This window comes from Dipodomys merriami, unplaced genomic scaffold (assembly GCF_024711535.1).
Source record: "Dipodomys merriami isolate MVZ:Mamm:240054 unplaced genomic scaffold, mDipMer1.0.p SCAF_32, whole genome shotgun sequence".
NCBI classification, from domain to species: Eukaryota; Metazoa; Chordata; class Mammalia; order Rodentia; family Heteromyidae; genus Dipodomys; species Dipodomys merriami.
The window spans coordinates 8,762,657-8,784,918 of NW_027204715.1; the positions used below are offsets into that span (position 1 = coordinate 8,762,657).

The 22,262-nt window shown below is 39.4% G+C and overlaps 1 protein-coding gene across 1 annotated transcript in view; it reads right to left on the minus strand.

Moving 5' to 3' along the window:
* The window catches only part of Dnah5 (dynein axonemal heavy chain 5), a 211,410-nt gene that overhangs the window by 171,969 nt on the left and 17,179 nt on the right, over positions 1-22,262 (minus strand). Inside the window, exons 7-16 of the mRNA XM_070042196.1 lie at positions 20,950-21,126; positions 20,262-20,375; positions 19,456-19,563; positions 17,263-17,385; positions 16,467-16,682; positions 12,926-13,033; positions 9,813-9,898; positions 8,826-9,147; positions 7,106-7,312; positions 1,004-1,175 (exon numbers count right to left, since the gene is read on the minus strand). Of these exons, the coding sequence (XP_069898297.1) occupies positions 1,004-1,175; positions 7,106-7,312; positions 8,826-9,147; positions 9,813-9,898; positions 12,926-13,033; positions 16,467-16,682; positions 17,263-17,385; positions 19,456-19,563; positions 20,262-20,375; positions 20,950-21,126 (1,633 nt within the window). The remainder of the gene's footprint in view (positions 1-1,003; positions 1,176-7,105; positions 7,313-8,825; positions 9,148-9,812; positions 9,899-12,925; positions 13,034-16,466; positions 16,683-17,262; positions 17,386-19,455; positions 19,564-20,261; positions 20,376-20,949; positions 21,127-22,262) is intronic.

Consider the following 22,262-nt stretch of genomic DNA (forward strand, 5'->3'; position numbering starts at 1 on the left):
GTACCCATATGTCTGTGTACCCAAACCCCTAGGTACCTCATACCCCTGTGTACCCATACCCTGTGTACCCATACTCCTGTGTACCCATACCCCTGTGTACCCATACCCCTGTGTACTTATACCCCTGCATACCCAAACCACTGTGAACCCATACCCTTGCCTACCAAAAGAAGGTCTGTCAGGGGTTAACATATTCTAGAAGGCAGCCAAGGAACTATGGAAATGTTTCATGCAAGAGCTCTTTTAAAGACCCGTAGCATGCTAGCATATGAAAGGCTCTAAAAACATCCCCTGGAAAGCTAACATCTAACTACTTAACGTATTCTCAGACATCTGAGTCCAGAATCCTTTGCAGTTTATCTGTACACATTCCAGAAAATCAAATAGGGGACACACCTCCTCACACATGCTTTAAGAAGTAATGTGTCGCTCACTAAGGAAAAATAATGATTACAATGTTCCCATTTACAATGTCCTGATGTTCAACACTCTAGCACAATCTTAGGGGCCCCAAAATGCACTAATAGGACTTGGCAGTAAAACTTAGTGGTAGAGACCCGGCCTAAGATGTGTGATCTCTATCCTACAAAGAGAGGAGGAAAAAAGAGGAGGATTAAGGAACAGAATGAGGAGGAAGAATAGGAGGAAGCAGGGGAAGAAGGGGGGAGGAGGAGGAGGAAGAATAGGGGAAGGAGAAATTTCAAATGCAATCAGTACAGGAAGTTGAATAACTAAAGATTCTTCAAATTCTAATGTCCAACTTTAAGAATAACTGAAAATATGTGGTTATCCTCACAGGATAAAATTAAAAGGTGAACATGTATAGTTTCCAGGAAATTACTAAATTTGCATGGCTGGTGTCTATCATTCCTTATGGAACAGCTGAAGAATCATATTTTTTTCAGTTCATTGTTTATATCACCATATTAATAAGAAATGATGCAATACATATGAAGGACACAGACTTTAAAGACCATGAAATAAAACATCTAGACAGACTCACTGATCTTTGCAAAAGAGTTTTCTAAGTACGTCTCAATATTCAGTGATGCCCAGGTCAGGGCAGCCAGGCCGGGCTGAAGAACTTCGTTCACCTTAGCCAAGTGTGGCGCCATCAGCTGCTCAAGGGTGGGAGGCACTTTGGACTTCACTCGCTGGTACTCGGCCAGCATCATCTACAAGAAAATGAGGTTAAAATTCAACTAATCTCTCATTTTTTTTATATCAACTAGTATCCTGTTTACATAAAAGATTGTTTTTGTTTAGAGACAAACTGTGGGGCTCTCTCTCTAGAAGTAATATAAAATAAGAACAGATGACAACAAGCCTATCTATAATGACAAATACCTAATTCAATAAATGATGACTGAGGAAGAACAACGTAAGAATCAGAGTTTGCCTGTCCCTACTCAGCCTGAAAGGGGAGAAAAGTCTTGAAGGAATTTTTCTGAACCATGGGAAGTCAGTATCAGTACCTTAGCTGGTGTGTTGCTAGCTTCATTCAATTCTCTAGGCTGAAGCAACATACCTTTTGCTCCTCTGAGCATCTCCACACTTACCATGAATGGTTTCTGGGTCACCAGTGCCCATTGCTGGTCTTGATACAAGACCCAACCGCACAGGGAGAGTCAGAAGACAGTGCTGATTTCAACAAGTGCCTTTAAATGACATTAAATATTGTCCATATGCCAAAAACAAAGAATTTTACCTCTCCAGTGTAACTCTCACCCTTGAGCTCCAGATTCACACATAGTAACAGCCAACGGAGTGTCTCCACTGGATTCTAACAGATGCCTTCAATCTTAACAATGCCAAACTCAAAGCTTGTTCCTCCCCACAGCCTTATCTAATTCAGCTCACAGCAGCTCCATCCTTCCAGGCCACTGGACAAAACCTAGACAGAATCATCCCTGATTCTTCTTCCAAGCACAATACATCAGGATATCAGATCTGCACAGCACATCCACTCCCACTACCACCACCTCCAATGACTCACCCTCACTACTGGAAGGGCCTACTGTCTCCCTGCTTCCTCCCACATCGAGATTCAATTAGCTCCAAGAGGGGACTTTCAAGTTACTCTTCTGCTTCCATGGTCACATGGTTACATCTAATTCAGGGCTACAGGTCTTTATACTCCAAGAGGTCCCTGCTCTACAAAGACCTGCTCATTGTGCGGTGAGTCATTATGTCTCTGATCTCATCTCTGACTACTCTTCCCCTTTCCTACCCGCTCCTGCCCTATCTTCCTTGCTGATCCTCAGCCTTACAGCCTTTACATTTCTTTCAAAGAATTATCTGGACTACTTTCTCAACTAGGTGTATCCTGATAATTTGAGATTATAAATCATCACCAAAGCTCACTCATACACTCCCAGCCCTATCTTGTTTTTTTCTATAGAACCTATGGCTTTATTCCAACACACTAAACATCATTTGCCTTTTCTCAATGCTCACTGCCTTTTCCTTTTTTTATTATTAAGTAGTTATACAACAAAGTTACAATTCCATAATTTTCTACATTACTCAAACAGTGCCTGACTTACAACAGTTCAATTTATAATTGTGTAGACGGCATTCAGTAGCAACCTGAACTCTGAAGATTTTTGTTGTTTCATTTTGTTTTATTTTTGCAGAGCTGGGGACTCAGGACCTTACATTTGCCAGACAAGTGTTCTTCCTCTGAGTTAAATCTCCAGTGCCCTGTACTTCAAATTTTTAAATTTTGATCTTTTTCTTGGCTAGTAATAGGTGTTGTAATATTGTTTTTCAGATGCTAGGAGGGACAAATGAGCCATAATCCTAGACAGCCAGGCAATCAAGAGGGAAAACAACCAATGCACTGCATGAACTAAATTGCCAGTGGTTTTTGGAGATATATATATATAATATTATATATTATAATATAAAATATATAATAAATTACATATAATATATAAATAAATATATATTTCATAAGTATATAAATATGTTTATATAAGTATACATTAAATATATATTTTATATATATTCTCTGTCTACATATAAACCATCCAATTAACTACATGAATTTCAATGCTTTATTTTAAAATAGATTTAGTGTTAGATTATTTTGTCCAAGGGAATCCTAGTGAAAGTGTTCTAGGCACATTTTAGGTAATATAGGCTCAACCATGATGTTCAGCAAGTTGGACTATAAAATGTATTTTTAAACTGAAAATATTTTCAACTTATAATGAGTTTAAGACATAAAACCATGATGGCTCATTTTGACTATCAATTTGATTGGATTAGGTTACAAGGGCTCTAAATTAATCAATAGTTTAATTCATTGATGGATTCAAAATTTCATTAGATTGTCAGGTGGTGAGGTAGAGCTGAATCAGAAGAAGTCAGCTGCTGGAGCTGTATTTTCACTGGAGCTTCTCTGGCGTTGGTGTTCCTGCCTCCTTACCATCATGAGCGAAACAGCCGCTCTCTCCACATACTTCCTACCTCACCACAGCTCCAGAAGCAATGGAGCCAGCCCCAGTGCCTGAAACATCTAAGATCATGAGCTAAAATCATTCCTGTCTTCTAAGTTGTTCCTATCAGTCTTGCTTCACAGGTATGAGAAAGAAATTCTGGGATAACTAACCCATAACCCCACCCAGGAGTATCTACATAAATTCCACAAGGACAAGAATTCCATCTGTTTTGTTCAGTGTCCTTGAAAGAACAGATAGGACACAGAGATAATCAGCATATTTGTCTGACTCATACATCAGCTGGTATCAGAAAGGAGCACTGAAAGTTGTGATTTGGGTTTTCCTTTGAAATTTCCCTGCTATCTGATGTTGAATTATGTCACTATTTCATCCACAGGTTACAATTTTTTAAATAAGCCTAATGGTACTTTTAGCCTACCTTTGAAGGAACACTAATAGGTTTGGAAAGTACAAATATTTTTAAACCTATATTTACAACGTAATTAGTGGCACTACTTTTGATACTAGATCAGTGTTTCTCAGAATATTTTCTTTGAAGTACTAAGTCCAAGACATTCCATAATAAAAAAAAAATCCCTCGATGGAGAATTCTGAACAATACTATAGACAATTATCTCCCCTCTTGGACAGTCACAATTAATACTGGTGATCCTGAGAGAGCTGCCATAAAGATTTAAGAAAGATTTTGAGACTTTCGTGGAGCCTAATGTTTCAGAAATGAGCTCCATAATCCTTTCTTCATATAATACTTTTCTACAATTTCTATAATGCCCTTTCCATTTCCATAAAAGCCCCTTTAGAAAAGTCTAAATTTGGTGAATCTATTGATAGCTATATATACATTTCCAAAAGCTTTTAGCCCCTGCTCACCTGTTCCTCAAAATCCATCATTTATTCTATCTGAGAGAGGGTTCATGGAGTCGGCCTCCAGCAGTCTTTCTACTTCTCACCTTTAATCCTTTAACCCCAGTAGCTTTTATTCATCCTTTTTCACAAATGAGAAACGGAAACTTAGAGGCAAAGTAATTTACCCAAGGAAATGGTTTTGACTCCACATAAAATTGGTTTTGAAATCCATACTCCTCGCCATCACCTAGCCCACTGGTCTCTCTAGTTTCCACAGTCTCCCAAGGAAGAGCTACAGAAAACAAACTCTCAGCTACGTTAGCATAATAATGATAGAAGCCTGGAAACCCTGCTACTCTGGGGGAATTTAAATGCCCTTCCCCCAAAACATGCCAGTACATCTGCTCTCCACATCTGCCTGTGTTGAGCAGGAGCCTTTAACTCTTTCAAGATGTCAGCCAGATAAAAATCTGCTTAATCAAATTGCTATTTGCAGCTGTGATGGATTTGAAACATTCCTTGCTTCGCTCCTTTTATGAGTCTGGGTGTATCCTCCCGTGAATCTGGGTGGGCTCATGAAGCCCGACAGGATACAACAGAATGGACTCTTTGGGACATGCCCGGCTGCCATTAAGGTCATGTGGCCTCCTTGTTCACTGAACCTTCAGTCCTGAGTGGTCACCTGAAGAATTCTACCAGCCAGAGGCCTTCACACTGTAAGTTCTTGTAAGATGTTCCAAGCCACAATCTCTGTTAAGTGCATCACTTAAGACTTTCCCAGCTCTTCTAATCAAAACACCTAGTTTTCTAAAAAAGCCACTACATTTGGCAGCTGTGTGTCTCCTGCAACAGAGAACTAAAATAACAGCTTTGTGGAAAAAATTATCATTACTGGTTTTATAGTTGTATAAATATGATTTCTTAAGAAAAAAACTTTTCTTTGTAAAAATGTGGATCAACTAAGCAATTTTCCTAACATGCAAAAACAATTCACACAACACAATGACTACTGCTTTCTGAGTCCACATTTGAGGAATGTCTGTTGCCAATATTAGCTTTTTAACAACAGAAGTAATAAGAAGACAATAGACTGCAAGTCTGGGGCTGGTTCTAATTCTGCCACTTACGTATGAGACCTAAACTAAATTCTTAAAGCCACAGTTTTCTCATCTATAAAATAACATTATCAGGGGCTGGGAAGTTGGCTCAGTGGTAGAGCGCTTGCCTTGCATGCCTGAGGCCCTGGGTTCGATTCCTCAGCACCACATAAGCAAAAAGAAAAAGGCCAGAAGTGGTGCTGTGGCTCAAGTGGTAGGGCGCTAGCCTTGAGCTGAAGAGCTGAGGGACAGCGCCCAGGCCCAGAGTTCAGGCCCCACGACCGGACCAAAAAAAAACATTATCATATTCAGCTCTATCTATCCAACACAGAATTAATTAACATGAAAATGATTTAAAATGTAAAGCAATGAACCTAGTTGTGCTGGTAGCTTTAGTGTGGCCTTATTTGTGATCATTTGGGTAAATGCCCAGAAGTGGGAATGCTGGGTTATAGGGGAGCTCTATGTGGAGTCTTTTGAGGAACCTCCATGCTTATTTCCAAAGTGGTTCAACAAGTTTACACTCCCACCAACAGTGTACTTGGGTGAAGGGGGAGAGAAAGAAGGAGAAAAATGAGGGAGGGGGTAATAAGTTCAACAAGAAATGCACTCACTACCTTACTTGTGTAACTGTGACCTCTCTGTACACCACCTTGACAATAAAATTAAAATTAAAATTAAATTAAATTAAATATGTCACACTTTTTTAAAAATGTAAAGCAAGTACATGACCTTATCAGATGATTTAAACTATGAGTTTAAATGATGTCTAATACCAGGACTCTATGTCCGATCTCATCTTTGTACCATCGATTTCATCTTGGTGCAGTGGCATTTGTCACTAGTAGCCAGTCTTTGTGATACTTTTCTTGCCTATCTCACCTCAAAGTCCAATAATTAATTTTATTTGCATATTAGAGTTTTTCATACTTCTGATGTTAGAGCAACCATGTGCTTAATCCAACAGCCTCTACTTCTCTCTATTTTCACTCCCTAAGAATTTTCATCCAGAACAATGAATATCACTGCATTCCACAGACTTTGACTGGTCCACTGACCTGCAGAGTCACGTATCAAACTGCATGGATAGCATCTCAACTGGGTTGTGCAATATTACCGCTTCCCACTTGACTTCCAAAATAAACTAGTTCAAGCCTGGGCCATTTTCTCAAGTAGAGGTTACAGCTAAGACCCCTACTTACCATGGATCATTCAGAAATCAACCTTCACAATACAAGGTGGCTCCACTTCAATGCTCCTTGAGTTTCCTCTTGACCTGCCTGTTGGCATAACTCTGAGTCTATGGATAACTCTGCAGCCCTTCTCCTCAAGCCACCATCATCTCCATCCTGGACCAGTGTAACAGTCCCCCACCTGGCCTCCCACTCACCCTCCCCCTAAAACCCACTTCCCACCGAGCAGCAGGGATGGCTTTTATTATCATCAAGGTCATGTGTCTTTCGCTAGCACAACATCCTCCAATTAAACTAAATTCCACTGAAATCTAAGATTAAATCCCAACTTTCAAACCTTGGCCTGTGAGATCAGCTGGGCAGCCTGGTCCCTGGCCCGGCCCCTCACCCTTTCCACTCCAGTCATGCTGAGCACGTTCGATCTGCTGATACAATATACCACTAACTTTTCAAATGAACTCCAGGGTTAATCGGGAAAGAGAAAAAGATGAAAGTGCTATACCTTCATGTTACTGAAGTTCTTTTTGTATGTGTCCCGCCTGTGGAAGAGGGAGGCGGCCAGCGGTGAGATTGGCAGCCCCATCTGTAACATGCACTCTGTTTCTCGAAATAAGATTAGTATCTGAGGATCAAAGTTGACAAACAATTCCCCTGTGCCTGGCGCCCTCACCAATAAAGAAGCCTCGAGACCGATATGAATTTCTTCAATCTGTCGGGAGGAATCAACAGTGTTACTATCAGGATATTTTATAAAGACACAGTGTACGGCTCAGACATTTCTGAAAAATCAGGAAGCCAGGAATGTAGCTAAATGGCAGAACCTTTACTCGGTATGCTCAACACCCTAGGTTCAATCAGCAACACCAAAACATAATAATAATTATTATTATTACTTGGCTTGCTCACTCTTTTTCTAAATTCCTGATCAGAAAATAGCTTTCAGGTTTTTGATAGTGATGTTGCACAGACAATTCATAAAACCAAAATTCATTCCTGTGCCCTTCACATGAAAGGTAAATGGACACAGCCATAGCAATGACCTCCTAAGATCCATTTAATCTCCATAATACCTTTATGCATACTCAATTATTTTTTCCTAATAAAAGTTTCTCAGACTGCTTTCACTTATCTAGAAATGCAATGTATACAACTACAAGGACATCATTTCTTGCAGTCTACAAAGAAATATGGCTATCAGGGAGTATAATTTGATTAAGCGCTACTTCAGTCAAAGAAAATGATTTTGTTTAACAGAGTACTGGTGTTCAGTAATGCATTCAGGATCTTACTGATTTATTTTTCCAGTTCTGGAGCTCAAACCCAGAGCCTAATTAATGCTTGTTAGCTTAGCACTCTACTACTGAGCCTTGCTCAAGATCTTACTAAATTTTAAAAAGAAATTCTAACAAATAAGGTGGAGAAATGAAGAATGCAAGGCATGTGTGTGTATGCAGGGATGGGGAAAGGGGACACACATGTGCACACACATCAGAACTCAGGACCTGGGTACTGTCCCTTAGCACTTTTGCACAAGGCTGGCACTCTACTGCCTGAGCTACAGCTCCACTTCTGGATTTTTGCTAATTATTTTGGAGATTAGAATCTCATGAACTTTCCTTCCTGGGCTGGTTTTGAACCACAATCCTAAAATCTCAACCTCCTGAGTAGCTAGGATTCCAGACATAAATTACCTGATCCAGAACAATGAAAGATTTTTTTTTTCACTTAGGAGTTATTACTATTTTGTTTTGTTTTGTTTTGTTTTGTTTGTGTGTATGTGCCAGTCCTGGGGCTTGAACTCAGGGTCTGGGAGCTGTTCCTGAGCTTCTTTTGCTCAAGGCTAGTGCTCTGCCACCTGAGCCACAGCTCTGCTTCTGGTTCTTTTTGGTAGTTTATTGGAGATGAGAGTCTAACAGACTTTCCTTCCTGAGCTGGCTTCCAACTGCAATCCTCAGATCTCAGCCTCGTGGGTATCTAGGATTATACTTGTGAGCTACCTGGTGTACTGAGAGGTTTATTAATTAAGTAAAACTAGGTTTGTCACCAGGTGTATGATTGCTTCTCAACACTAATCATTATTTTCTTCAAGAAATACAACTCTTAGATTACTTAAATTCAAAGTGATTTACAAAACTACTCATAAATCCAGCTTTCCACAGGAATTTTGCTGTCAAATGGGTTCCCATTATTTGGACCAGGGCACCTCCAGAAAATCCATTCACCTGTTGAAGCCAGGCCCTGTGGTACAGGACTTCAAACTCCAGGAGGATCTTGGCTGTCCTGTTGTACATGCGGATGATGGGTTTGGCCTGGGCTGTCCTCAGCACGGACGGATGCTGCTGGAACAGCTGCATGGGGCGCTCCATCCTGCGGAAGAGCTGGCGGGCCCACAAGATTTTCCCAGCAATGGGAGGCTGGTCTCGAGCCAGAGGAGGGTCATATTTATGCTTTGTATACAGTTTTGCAATCATATCAATGTCAGCCCCGTAATTTTCCAGGATCAGTCGGTATTTGTCATCAATTCCAAGGTTAGGAATATTCAAGCTGATTAAACACAGCAAAGTAAAAAGGCCTGGGTTAATGGTATGATATTCACTAATCTAATTCATTAGCATTTACTTTTAAACATATGTTAATGAAAAAAAAGGTGACTGTTGTACAGTTTATTAAAAGAATCACAATAAGCCAGTCACTGGTGCCTCACACCTATAATCGTAGAACCTCAGGAGGTTGAGATCTGAGGATCCTGGTTCAAAGCCAGTCTGGGCAGGAAAGTCCATGAGACTCTTGACTCCAATTAACCACCTCAGTGGCCCAAAATGGTAGAGTGCTAGCCTTGAACAAAAAAGCTAAGGGATAGCACCCAGGCCATGAGTTCAAGGCCATGACCAATAGAAAAAAAAAAAAAAAAGAATCAAAATAAAATCTGTCCTTAGAATGTGGGAATTTTTTTCAATTTATTTAAACATTAGACAATATTAGTGTAGGTAGCCACAAAGTACTTCAAAGCTAAGAGTATTCTCCATTTGCAAAAATAAAGCAAATCCTTAATCCTCTGTAGAATTAATCCTCCTTAGTCTTTTAAAAAATTTAAGAATGAGACTTTTCTTTCCATTTGAGTACAAAATTCTAATAACAGCAATGATAAGGAAAGGTAGACTATGTCCATATTAAAAATGGAACTTGGGGAAATATTTCAATTTTTTTACCTTTCAAATTTCTTCAACATGCTTAGAGCTTGATTGGTGTTTTGAATCTTTTCAAATGTAACATCCATGAACTTCTGTAACTCATTCTGAAGCAGAATAAAACCGGGTTGTGAGCAACAAGTTAACATTTCCGATTCTCTTTTTTGTTTGAGTTTTCGCTGTTCACTTGTTTTTGTTGCTTTGTTGTTTGTTTGTTTGTTTGGAGACACGTGTTTGTACCCACGTGGCTTTGAACTCGTGATCTTTCCAAGTGCAGGAATTACAGGTCTGCACCAACAAGCCTGGAAACACTGGAAATTTTCTACTCCGTAATAAAAAGAAAGAGCTCTTCATTCTGTAGGAACATATCTAATGGCGAGAAAACTACAACATCAAACATTAATGAGCTTGACAGAAAAAGAAATGCTTGAAGCAGGAAATAAATGGCACTTGAAAGCCAAGGAGTGGTAGAAGTGCCAGTGTGGCAGGCTCCATCTGTATAGCATCAGATCTAGTCATGGATGCAGGCCTGGGACCTCTGCATCTGACATCAGGAGAACGCTGAGAGGTCTTTATGCGCTCAGCAAATTTTGGAGAAGGCTGGCCTCCATGAAGTGATGCTCAGTGTTTGCAAAGGGGACTGGATGACTGTTCAAGAGTCTGGAAAACTTCATGAGGCTTGCCACCTGCCCAGCCATAAATGGGGACAGGGAAGCTACCCTACAACAGGGTCTCTATGAAGGACCAAATAGTAAAGACTGTGAGCTTTTTGAGTGACAGTTCTCTTCCCCCATTGTTTGTCTCCACCCTAGTAGTGCGAGAGCAGCTACAAATAACAACTGCTCCCACCTCAGTCAGGTCACCATTTCCTATCTGATGATGAGCTTCAAGGGCAAAGTGACTTCAAGGGCACACATCGTTCTGTATCCATAACCCACAGCCAGGAATCCTAACACAGCACTATTGAATAGTAAATATACTTAACCATAAAACCTTCACCTTCATATTAGGAAATAAGAAAATACAATTCCTGTTCTCAAGGAGCTCGCCATCTAACAACATTCCACATACAAGCCACCAATGCCTCCCATGAGCTGAAGACCCTAAGGTAACGCTGACAGAGATTTGACAAATGGACTGTAGAACACAGAGTGTGGAGCTACAACTGTGTGTCCATGTTCAACAGCTTGAGATCAGAACCCACTGCCTGCTCCGAGTATGTAAGTCCTTCACTTCTGTAATCACTGCCTCTTGCCATCAGTGAGATGTGGAACGGGATGTGGTGGTCCAGATCTGACGTTCTCAAGCCACACAGCCTGTGTTTGCCCCTAACTCTACCACCTGTCATCTCTGTGACTTTGGGCAGGTGACTTCTCATTGTGCCTCGTTACTGCTCTGTAAAAGAAGAGTAATAAGAACCTCCACTTACGTGCCTGGAACATAGAAGTATCTATCTTTGTTAGAATTCCTTCTGCTTTGCACTCACTCCTCCAGAGATAACTTACAACTCAGTTTGACTTGATATGTACTTATTTAGCTCACACACACAAAAAATTCAGAGACAGTAGTAATAGAATGCCTGTTTTCCTCTCATAATTGAACGATGTCTATTTGCACCTCTCTGAGATGAAAAGACTTCTGCATATTAATTTTGTAACACATCTGTCAACTTGACTTCCCATCTTATGTAGTTAATGCTTAAAAATCAAGTTCTCTGGTTCCCCATCTTAATAACAAACATTTCCTTAAGATCCCGCAGATGGTCAGTTCCAGACTATGCACCACATTAGAGCCAGCCAGCCCAAACCCTTCCCCAGGGAGCTGGAGCTGGGGTTCATTCTGTTCTCTGATCTCAGGAGTTGATAGTGCTCACAGTGCTCAGGATGGCTGGGCTACAGTGAGCTTGGAACAAAGGAACATCAGAACCAAAAGATGTCCTGATATCCCCTGTTCCTAAGGTTTCCAAGCTGCAGCCCTGTCTCTGGAATCTAGATGTCAGACTGCCTGGTAGTCTGCTCAGGCTAACCTCTGGTTGGAATCATAACTCTGAAGTAACAAACAGAAACTGTTTCAACAAAAGAGGAAACTTAACTCTCTTAAGAACTAAAATAAGGGCTGTGAAGGTGGCTCAATGGTAGAATACTTGCTTTGCATGCAGGAGGCCCTGGGTTTGATTCCTTAGCGCCACATAAGCAGAAAAAGCTGGAAGTGGTGCTGTAGCTCAAGTGGTAGAGCATTAGCCTTGAGCTGAAGAGCTGAGGAACAGTGTCCAGGACCAGAGTTCAAGCCCCATGACTAGCAAAAAAAAAAAAAAAAAAACTAAAATAGACCATAGACCACATACAGACATCTATAATTACAGATTATTATTATTACCCAAGCTGTATCCCTGGCCTTTTAATTCATGAAAAAAATGAATAAATAAATGAATAAATAGCCAGGTGCTGGTGGCTCAGGCCTGTAATCCTAGCTACTCAGGAAGCTGAGATCTGAGGATCACAGTTCAAAGCCAGACTTGACAGGAAAGTCCATGAGACTCTTATCTCCAATTAACTACCAGAACACCAAAAGAGGCACTGTCACTCAAAGTGGGAGAACACTAGCCTTTAGCAAAAGAGCTCAGGGACGGTGTCCAGGCCCAGAGTTCAAGCCCCCTGATCAACAAGATAAATAAATAAATAGCCCTCCAGTGCTCATCTGAAATACAGTAGATTCAAGGAAGATCTCAAATAGTGTAAATCCTTTGAAAGGCAAAACTCAAAGCTCAGCAAAATAAAACACCAGGAAGAAGGAGAAGAGGCAGAAGATGTAGTAAAGAATCTAATGTATATCCTATAAAATTAAGAGGAGTGAGGAACGGAATAGGGAGGGGAAGGGTGGGTGAGAATATTAAAAGGGGTGACGCTGTTCAAGATGTATTGTATTCATAAACTGTTTTGATGAATGGCAACTCCATTGTACAACTACCTAAAAATAATTTTAAAAGAAAAAAGAAAATGCATCCAAGTTGTGGTCCGTCACCTCTGCAATAAAGATGACTCCCCTTCTGAACAATGTCATTAGTAGAAAGAATTACACAGAGGAAAAGAAAATAAACATGCCATTGTCCGCAAGAATTTCATTATACAACCTACATGAAGGTCACTAATCTGCTTGCAAAAGTCTTCATAATCCTGATCAAAATCCATTTTCCGCTGGTCTAAGAAATTATATTCCTTTCTCTTTATGGTTGCAACAATGTCCTGAAAGGTGAAAGAAATAAGGTATTATCTCAATATTCTTGACCTTTAAACACAGAAAATATATCATCATCCCCCCCCCAAATAGCTTAAAATGAAATAGGTGACATTGATCAAGATGTATTGTATTCATATGCTATTTTGTTGAATGGAAACTCCTTTGTACAACTACTTAAAGATAAAAATTTGCTGGGAAGGTGGCTCAGTGTAGAGTGCTTGCCTAGCATGCCTGAGGCCCTGGGTTCGATTCCTCAGCATCACATTAACAGAAAAAGCTGCAAGTGGTGCTGTGGCTCAAGTGGTAGAGTGCTAGCCTTGAGCTGAAGAGCTCAGGGACAGTGTCCAGGCCCAGAGTTCAAGCCCCACGACTGACCAAAAAGAAAAAAATAAAATAAAAATTCAAATAAAAATGATAAATAACCAGGTGCCAGTGGCTCACACCTGTAATCCTAGCTAGTCAATAGGCTGAGATCTGAGGATTGCGGTTCAAAGCCAGTAGGGGCAGGAAAGTCCATGAAATGCTTATTTCCAATAAACCACCAGAAAACTGGAAGTGGCACTGTGGCTCAAGTGGTAGAGTGCTGGCCTTGAGCTGAAGAGCTGAGGAACAGTACCCAAGCCCAGAGTTCAAGCCCCACGACCAACAACAACAACAAAAAGATAAATAAATAGTCTTATTTTTTCAGTTCTTACTTTGTTCTGCCTTATTATGTTCTTGGCAGTATAATATCACATACTAGATCCAAATCATTTGGAAATACTTTGCATTTTTGAAAATAGATATATGTATAATAAGGGCCACATCTGTGTATTAGGAGAGGTTTTTTCCCTCAAAAGTTTTTCGCATCTGAAATCATTTAAAAAGAATCCTTGAGTAGAACTGATTAAGATACTTTTTGCCGAAGAGTTTAAATCATCTCAGAAAATAAATAAGGCTTTAAAAGAACACCAACCAACACAGGAAGAAAATAATTACATCATAATATCTACAAATGAGATACTCCCTTCTAAGCCTCAAATGTTTTAATGAAATGTCAAAGCATAATCTACCACTTCAAAACTCTCTAGAATTAGTTGCTTCCTGTTGTCCTGACAAATATACACTGAGGAGAGAGGCAAAAATTAGGCAATTCATCTCCTTGAAGACATTACTCTCATACGTTTGGTTTGCTCTCAATAATGAACTGAAATGCTCTATGATCGTTCCTAGCCGGGTACTACGCCTTTCACACAATCAGGTATCTGCCCCGTTAACAGATGCATAGAATTTGTAAAAAGAAGAGTGAGCCTCCTTCCACTATCTCCTTTCTAAAGTCACTTCTACTGGAACATCAGTTCAATTTTTTCAATTGACAAAACTGCACAACTGTGTAACTTTCTGATTCGAGTTTTCTATAGGCCAAAGAAGGGGGGAAACCAACATGGTAATCTAGAGGCAGAACTTCCCAGACTGGAGTGAGGAGTGGACCGAAAGTTCGAAGTTCGGATGGGGAAGAGGAAGGAGAGGAGAGAGGAGAGAGGGAGGAGGTGGGGAAAGGAAGGAGGAGGAGGAGGAAAGGGAAGAAGAAGGAGGGAGTGGTGCAGCTAACAATGTAAGATTCGCTCCCCTGGTGCCATTTTGACTTTCTTACACTAGCACTGACACATGAAATCTTCACATCATGCTTTCAGAAACCAGCTACATCTTATCTCCATTTGGTATATCCATTTTAATCATTATTTTACTTTAAATTTTTAAGGCAGCTTTCCAGTATTTTTTTAACAGTTTAGAAGAGACTTTTTATCTGCGTTTAGATGTACAATTCAACTTTTCGCTCAAAAATGTGTTTTGAAATGTGCTCCAAGTCTTTTTTTCATGAAAAATAGAAAATAATTCATGATTCTAAAATGAAAAAAAATCCATTCAGTTTGTCTAAAAACACTTTTGAAGCAGATTCTTCACCTTGTAAATGACAACTACAAACTTTATGTAAATACAACTCTTTCACAAAACCTGATATAGTCAAGGAATTAAAGATCCCTTACATTGGCCTAAACTGTTACAGTAAAAAAAAAAAAAAAAAAAAAAAAGGTAATGCGTGGTGGCAAAATTGTAAGAAATTTTTCAAATTCAAGAAGAAAAAGAATCTTTTAACCATTCATCTTACTGTCCCTAAACAAGAATAAATTGATAATACCCATATTAAGAACTCTAACACAATTTTAATGTTTTTTCTTTCATGCATGTGTTTCTAATGCATTTATAAGATTATCTCTTTGTTGCTTTGTATGTCCCTCCCCCACAGTATAACCCCTGCTTTCACTATATTTGATGTCAGTATAACTTGTGGAGGAGATGGGGAAAAACCAGTTGTTTAAGGATACAGGTGGACCTGTTGTAACAATGAGAAGTACAAGTTGTCATGTCCAAAACGAGCTTTACAATGTCGGTGCGGGGGGGGGGAAGGGGGGGAAGGAGAAGGATTGGGATGGGGGGAAAGGGGGAGGCTGGGAAGGGATGTAAAGGGTAAACAAAGGAGGAGGCTGCAATGCTTGGTAAGAAATGTACGCATTATCCTGCCCATGTAATTGTAACTCCTCTGTACAGTATGTTCACAAATAAAATTAAATTAAATTAAAAAAAAGAACTCCAACACAGTTTATAAACTTATCCTTTCAAAATCTTCAAAATGAGCCAGGCGCCAGCAGATCCTGCTTGTAATTTTAACCAAGAAGAAGGCTGGGATCTGAAGATCACAGCTGGAAGCCACCCTGAGCAGGAAAGTTTCTGAGACTCTTAGCTCCAATAAACTACTCCAAAAAGGCCGGAAGCGGTGCTGTGGCTCAACGTGGTATAATGCTAACCTTAAGCACATAAAAGCTCAGGGACAGTACCCAGGCCCTGAGTTCAAGCTCCAGGACCAGGAAATAAAAGGTCTTCAAAATGGTTTTAGCTCATTGAATCCACTTTTAAAGCTGAGATTCATTCCACAGATGCCCTCACAGGACAAAAGAGAAAAATACTTAAAATAATTGAAATTTTCAGAGTTACAATAAAATCTGTTACTTCATATTTTTAGAATGTGTCAAAATTACTAAACACACAGATAATTGAATGTCACACAAAAGTAGGCATCAAATAATGCATGACACATGTTCTTCATTAACAGTTCTTGTGTGAATAAATGAAATATAAGCTCTATTTATATAGGTTCCTTGTGCTAATAATGAGAATGCCTTGTCCTAGTGGCATTTAATTTTAAACTATTGGTACGTTATTGTTATAACCACATATCTGAAAATAACATATTAAGACTATTATGTAAATATAATTTCCTTATTACTAAAGGACCAGGAGATTGTCTTTTGTATTGTAGACTGATTATTTGAATCATCCTAAATGCCAGTTTACATAAAATATTACAGTTTAGTTATGGACAAGAGTAGCACATAATACCTGGAATTTAATTATCAAGTCATCCAGCCCTTCGATTTTAGACTCTTGAAGGACAGAGTATGTCTTGAAGGTTTTAAAGATGTCCATTATCTTGGATAGACGTCGGTGAAAAGTTTCAAATTTTCCAAAAATATACATCTCACTAAATTCAAATTGCTTTTCACTTGGATTTTGTTTAAGCTTCTGTTTTGTCTGGTGAAAGCAGTTTTGATATTCCTACAAATTAAAAGCCAAGAATGAGAAAGGAAACATACCATGTTGGGAGTATGGCTGGGTAGAGAGGACTTAGCATATTTACCGTCCTAGGTTCAACTCACACAACCAAGAACAGAAAGGAACTTAAAGCTACTAAAATCACTGCATTTCCTAAAGTGCAGACAAATACAAAGTGAGGACGAAGATAACTAACTCTTCAGTTTTGTGCCTTCATGTTTATCTACCCACCCGAAATGACATCTTTTCTCATCTTCTGAGCTTTTAGACACTGTATTACTAATGGTACTACTCAAAACAGGCTGTAAGGTCATCACTCTGGGTCTATCTCCCCATTGGTCTCTAAGATGCTCGAAGAAACCCATCTCCCCTTAGTCATCCTGTGTCTCCAGAACTTGGTGTGGTACAGGAGGGTCCCAACAAAAGTAGAATAAGTGAAATACATTTCTGAGAAGTTTTTACCATTCCATTTTCTTCACAGTAATGACTTATTCTTCTTTTTTAGCAACCAATGATATAATTGCTCAATAAGAAGGCCTCAAAAATAACAAACATCTCAATATGTTACTAATCTAACTATTACCTGCTTAAGTTTAATGGCAGATAATATTTTTTCCATCAGGACATCCTGCGGCTGGTTCCAGATGGAGGCGGTTCCGCTGTTGGTGATATAGGCTTTGCATGCAGATATCATCTGATTTGTCACCTGAAATTTTCCAATAAAATAGTGTTAGGTACATATAACAGCTGGGGCTTATAAATCAAAGTTGAGTCACCAACTCTACTACTCAGAGATTGAGCTTTGGGTTTATTTTCCCCTCTCAACTGTGATCTAGCACTAACCCTTTAATACTGTGTAAATCCTTTGAAATCAGGATTGGAAGCACTCCGGAAAACCAACCGTGGAGCCACCTTGTTTATGCAGAATGAAGTTTTAGCCAGCCAGAGGACTCGCTTCCCTAATGAGAGTTTGCCTGATCCGCTCAGCTGACCTGCTCTAACACCTGCATACAGTTGACGAGCACCATGCAAAGTACAGGCCACCTGATACAGCATGGAGCCATGGCGTGCAGTGAAATGTCACAAGATGATCCCAGAGGGGTGAATAAAGCTAACACATGAAAACACCGAGAGTCTATTCCACCCTCCAAACTTGAAAAAACAAAACAAAAATCCTACTTAGAGCTTCTTGATTGCTCTTTTCATAAAACAAATGCAAGCTCAATGTCCTCACGGGGTGCGTGGGGTGACACGGGGGTGGGTGTTCAGGATTACGAGGGAGAGCACAGTTGAACAGGATCTTCCACTGGAACGAAACTTCTGATTCAAATGACTGGGGAGAAGGGGAGTCTGACCATTTTTTTTTTTCTAAAAATGAAGTCTTTGCAAACAATATGCACACAATCTAGATCAACAATGTAGACAGACTTTGGGCTTTCTTAGCCAAAGGCTGACCCCTCTGACACTAGCATACAGCTGTCAAGTACAAAGATGCAAAGAAAGAATCCTGCCCCGCTCCCTGCGCTAGAGCACAAGGAGGACTTCGGGGGCTCCCAGGCCTGAGTCTCTCTTCCCAGGGAATAGAGTCTCTCTTCCTGCCTCACACTGAGAACGTAAAGCATGGGTAAGTCACAAGTTCTTCTATTTTAAAATAGCATTGAGACTGTCCAAGAAATGTATTCATTACCTTATTATGTAACTGTAACCCCTGACATCACCCTTACAAAAAAAATTAACTTAAAAAAAATGAACATGTGTGCCCTGAATATGAAGGGAAGTCACTGATTTCTTAGAGGCTGTTCTAAAGACCTCACCATAGACACTTCCGCGTTCGGACGTAAGGTTTAAGCATCATTATGGTTTGGGCAGAACCATTCTGATCACTTTATAGATTACTGAAACATTGTAAGTGGCTTTTATGACTCTCCTCATACCACCAAGTAAACAACTGTGGCATCAGATAAATGTGGAACAGTGGCATATAAAATATGAAACAGGAGAGAGCCAATTAAATATAGTTTTCCTTAATTAAATTTTGTCCACTAGAAGAAAAAAATGATATGCTAAATCACACAAGGCAAGAAATACCCAAAAGAATCTTATTTTGCTTTTATGATACAAATAACAAAATATTTATTATAGTAATTACTTTGGGAAATAATGCTTTATGTGCCAGAATTCACTTCTCACATAAATTTAATTCTATCTTTACTGATGGACTAAGTTCTTCTTAATTTATAAGATGCAAGCTAGTACGGTAGCTTAAATGATAGCGGGCTTGTTTAACAAGTGTGAGACCATGAATTCAAACCCAGTATGACCACCATATATGTGTGTATGTGTGTGTGTATTATATATGTATATATAAATATATATTACATATATGACATGTAATATATGTAATTATATGTCATATATACTGATATATATGATATATATATACACATACCCACATATATAGACATTGGATTAGGCCAAGATATGGTAATTTTTTTGGGGAGGGGGGTCCGGTCGTGGGGCCTAAACTCTGGGCCTGGGCGCTATCCCTCAGCTCTTCAGCTCAAGGCTAGCGCTCTACCACTTGAGCCACAGCGCCCCTTCCGGCTTTTTTCTTTTTGCTTATGTGGTGCTGAGGAATCAAACTCAGGGCCTCAGGCATGCAAGGCAAGCGCTCTACCACTGAGCCACCTTCCCAATCCATAAGATATGGTCATTTTTAATTGACTGTTGACAGACAAATATGTGGCCATCCATTAAGTCTCCACTCCATGCTTACCTTTACAAACAGAGATGTGATCTTCTCAGAGGTGTTATAGTAGTGAGAGATACTGTAGATCATTTTAATAGCATTTATAAGTATAGGAATAGCATCAATCATGGATATCTGGAAGGCACCACAAAAGTTTTCAGGAAAAAAGTACCAAGTTCAGCAAAATTCTAATTATAAAACCTTATCACTCCATCTTCTTAGCCTAAGTGAAGCTTAATTCTAGGTACTTAATACCTGATATGAATATATTTAACAAAAAGTTTACTTTTATTATTTTATGTGTATATATGTTTGCATATATGTGTGTATATATATATATATATACATATATATAATCAAGTTCTATTTCCATACAAGAAGCATGAACTTGCTGATAATGACAAGGAGGTTAAGTTAACTATTGGTTTTGTGATAAAGAATAACAGACACTTTTTTATGAATTAGAAGATAATTTTTAAATGCCAACTAGTATTATAAAGTGTAATCTAGAATGTCAACTAAAACATTTAATACAAAAATATAATTAATATGCAATAAAATTTTAATATAAGACATTTTAAAGCTTCAATAGTTGATAGATATTAGAGAGAGAGAGAGAGAGAGAGAGAGAGAGAGAGAGAGAGATGGATAGATGGATAGATGGATAGATAGATAGATGAGACAGACATAATATAGATGAATGTAAGGTCTTGAAATGAAATTTTTCTAAAACTTTTCCCACAACGGTAATATCTAGGAACCAAAGCTCAGCATTTAAGTTAGCTGGTGTGGAAAGGGTTGTTGGTAGACTAAAGGAGGAGAAACAAACTCACAGGATCACTGTTGTACAAGGGATCACAACATTTTTCAAGTGTATACAAATACTTGACATTGTCTTTTGCCTCGTTGGCTGCATCAGTGATTCGAATATCCGTCTCTCTCCAAGTCTAAGCACAATATAAGAAAGCAGTCTTAATGTTGCCCCTCACAGAAAATCTCCAACATAAGACCAACTAAGGGCCACTGCAAGTCCTTTACATCAGACTTTACATTTGTTTTGTGCAAGCTGCACAAAACTGAACCCAAAGGTTGAGAATCACTCGCTTGCCCACACACACACACAAGGAAACAGATTTGCTGTTTTCAGTTGTTAAGTTTTGCAATAATTTGTTTTACCATATAAACTAATACAGCAGGACCAAAAAAAATAACAGTTACGTTTTCATTTTTATTATACCTCACTGGTCTGAATTCATTATATGTGTGTGTGCATGTGGGTGTCATTTTATTATAATTGTAGCTTAATTATACATAATGGCCTCTATAATACACAAACACATATGTACAAGCCCCCAAAATCTACAGATTATTTCCATAGTATTCAAATTTACATAAGGGCAATATTACCCAATCTGGAAAGACCTTTCACACTGATATAACAATACTCTCCCTAATTACTCCATGCAATTATGGACGTAGAAGTCTCCCTCTCCTGTTATAAGGCATAAAATGGCCGAGAACCTTGAGAAGTTTCGACTTGGCCGCAGCCAGCACAGCCAGCACAGCCTTCACATCTGGACCTTTCAGCTGATCCAAAAGGTAGTGGAATTTGGAAAGTCTTTTTTTCCAGTGCTCTAACTCTGCCCGGGGTCCAACATCATCAGCTTCCTTCCGCAGCTGGTTGTTTTCTGCAAGGACCTACAAATGCACAAGAAGAACATGAAGAATTGCATGAGGGAGGAATGAAAGACATGAGGCTGGGAAGGTGGCTCAGTGCTAGAGCGCTTGCCTTGCATGCTCGAGGCCCTGGGTTCGATTCCTCAGCACCACATAAACAGAAAAAAGCCAGAAGTGGCACTGTGACTCAAGTGGTAGAATGCTAGCCTTGAGCTGAAGAGCTCAGGGACAGGGCCCAAGCCCAGAGTTCAGGCCCCATGACCAGAAAAAAAAAAAAAAAAAAAGAAAGTTAGACATGAGTGAAAAAGTCCATAGAGATAAATCACACTACCAAAATCACAACACTTGTTTTTTAAATTGAGTTAGTTGCATGCTTCAAATGATGACTTCTTTCCATGTCTACATGCACCCATTTGTACAACTTCAATAAAAGATGAATTCACTTGTACTAACTAAACCCTGCTTATTAAATGCATTTGACAGAGGTTCTAGAAGGCCTGGATTCAGGAACCTTCATCACCTTTCATTTTGCTATATCACTTTAGAGCAATACACCTTGGAAAATCCCATAACTGAACAGGTTAATTTTAATGATCCTTCTTCTTTCTATAATGTCAGTGTCAAACCGCTGGAGGAAGTAGGCAGCAGGGAAAAATATCAGGTCACGGGGGAAAACAGGCTGCTGCCAGAAGGACCACGTCCTATCAAAAACAACATCTGAGTCAACCATTCTTCAAGTGCACTGGCCTGAAACCGATCAAATGGGCAAAACAAGCTATGTGCTACAAGTCCCCGCTCACTACAAGCTCTGCTTGTACCCCGCCTATAAAAGCTCTGCTACAACCAAACTCAGCTCAACCTCTCTGATCCCAACCAGGGAGTTTGCCCAGGAGCGTACCCCAATAAACTTTCCTGTCAATCTTTTTATTCCTCTCTGCGTGGTCTATTCTCACCTAAAACCTTACATCAGCTTCCTTTAAGACTTTTCCGGATGTTAGGGAAATGAACCCCAAGATAAGTATTCAAATGTTTTTTGTTTTTTTTTCTTTGTTTCTAACATATTTATAAGATTATTTCTATGTTGCTTTGTATGTCCCTCCCCCACGGTATAACTGCTTTCACTGTATTTTGATGTTGGTATAATTTGTGGAGGAGAA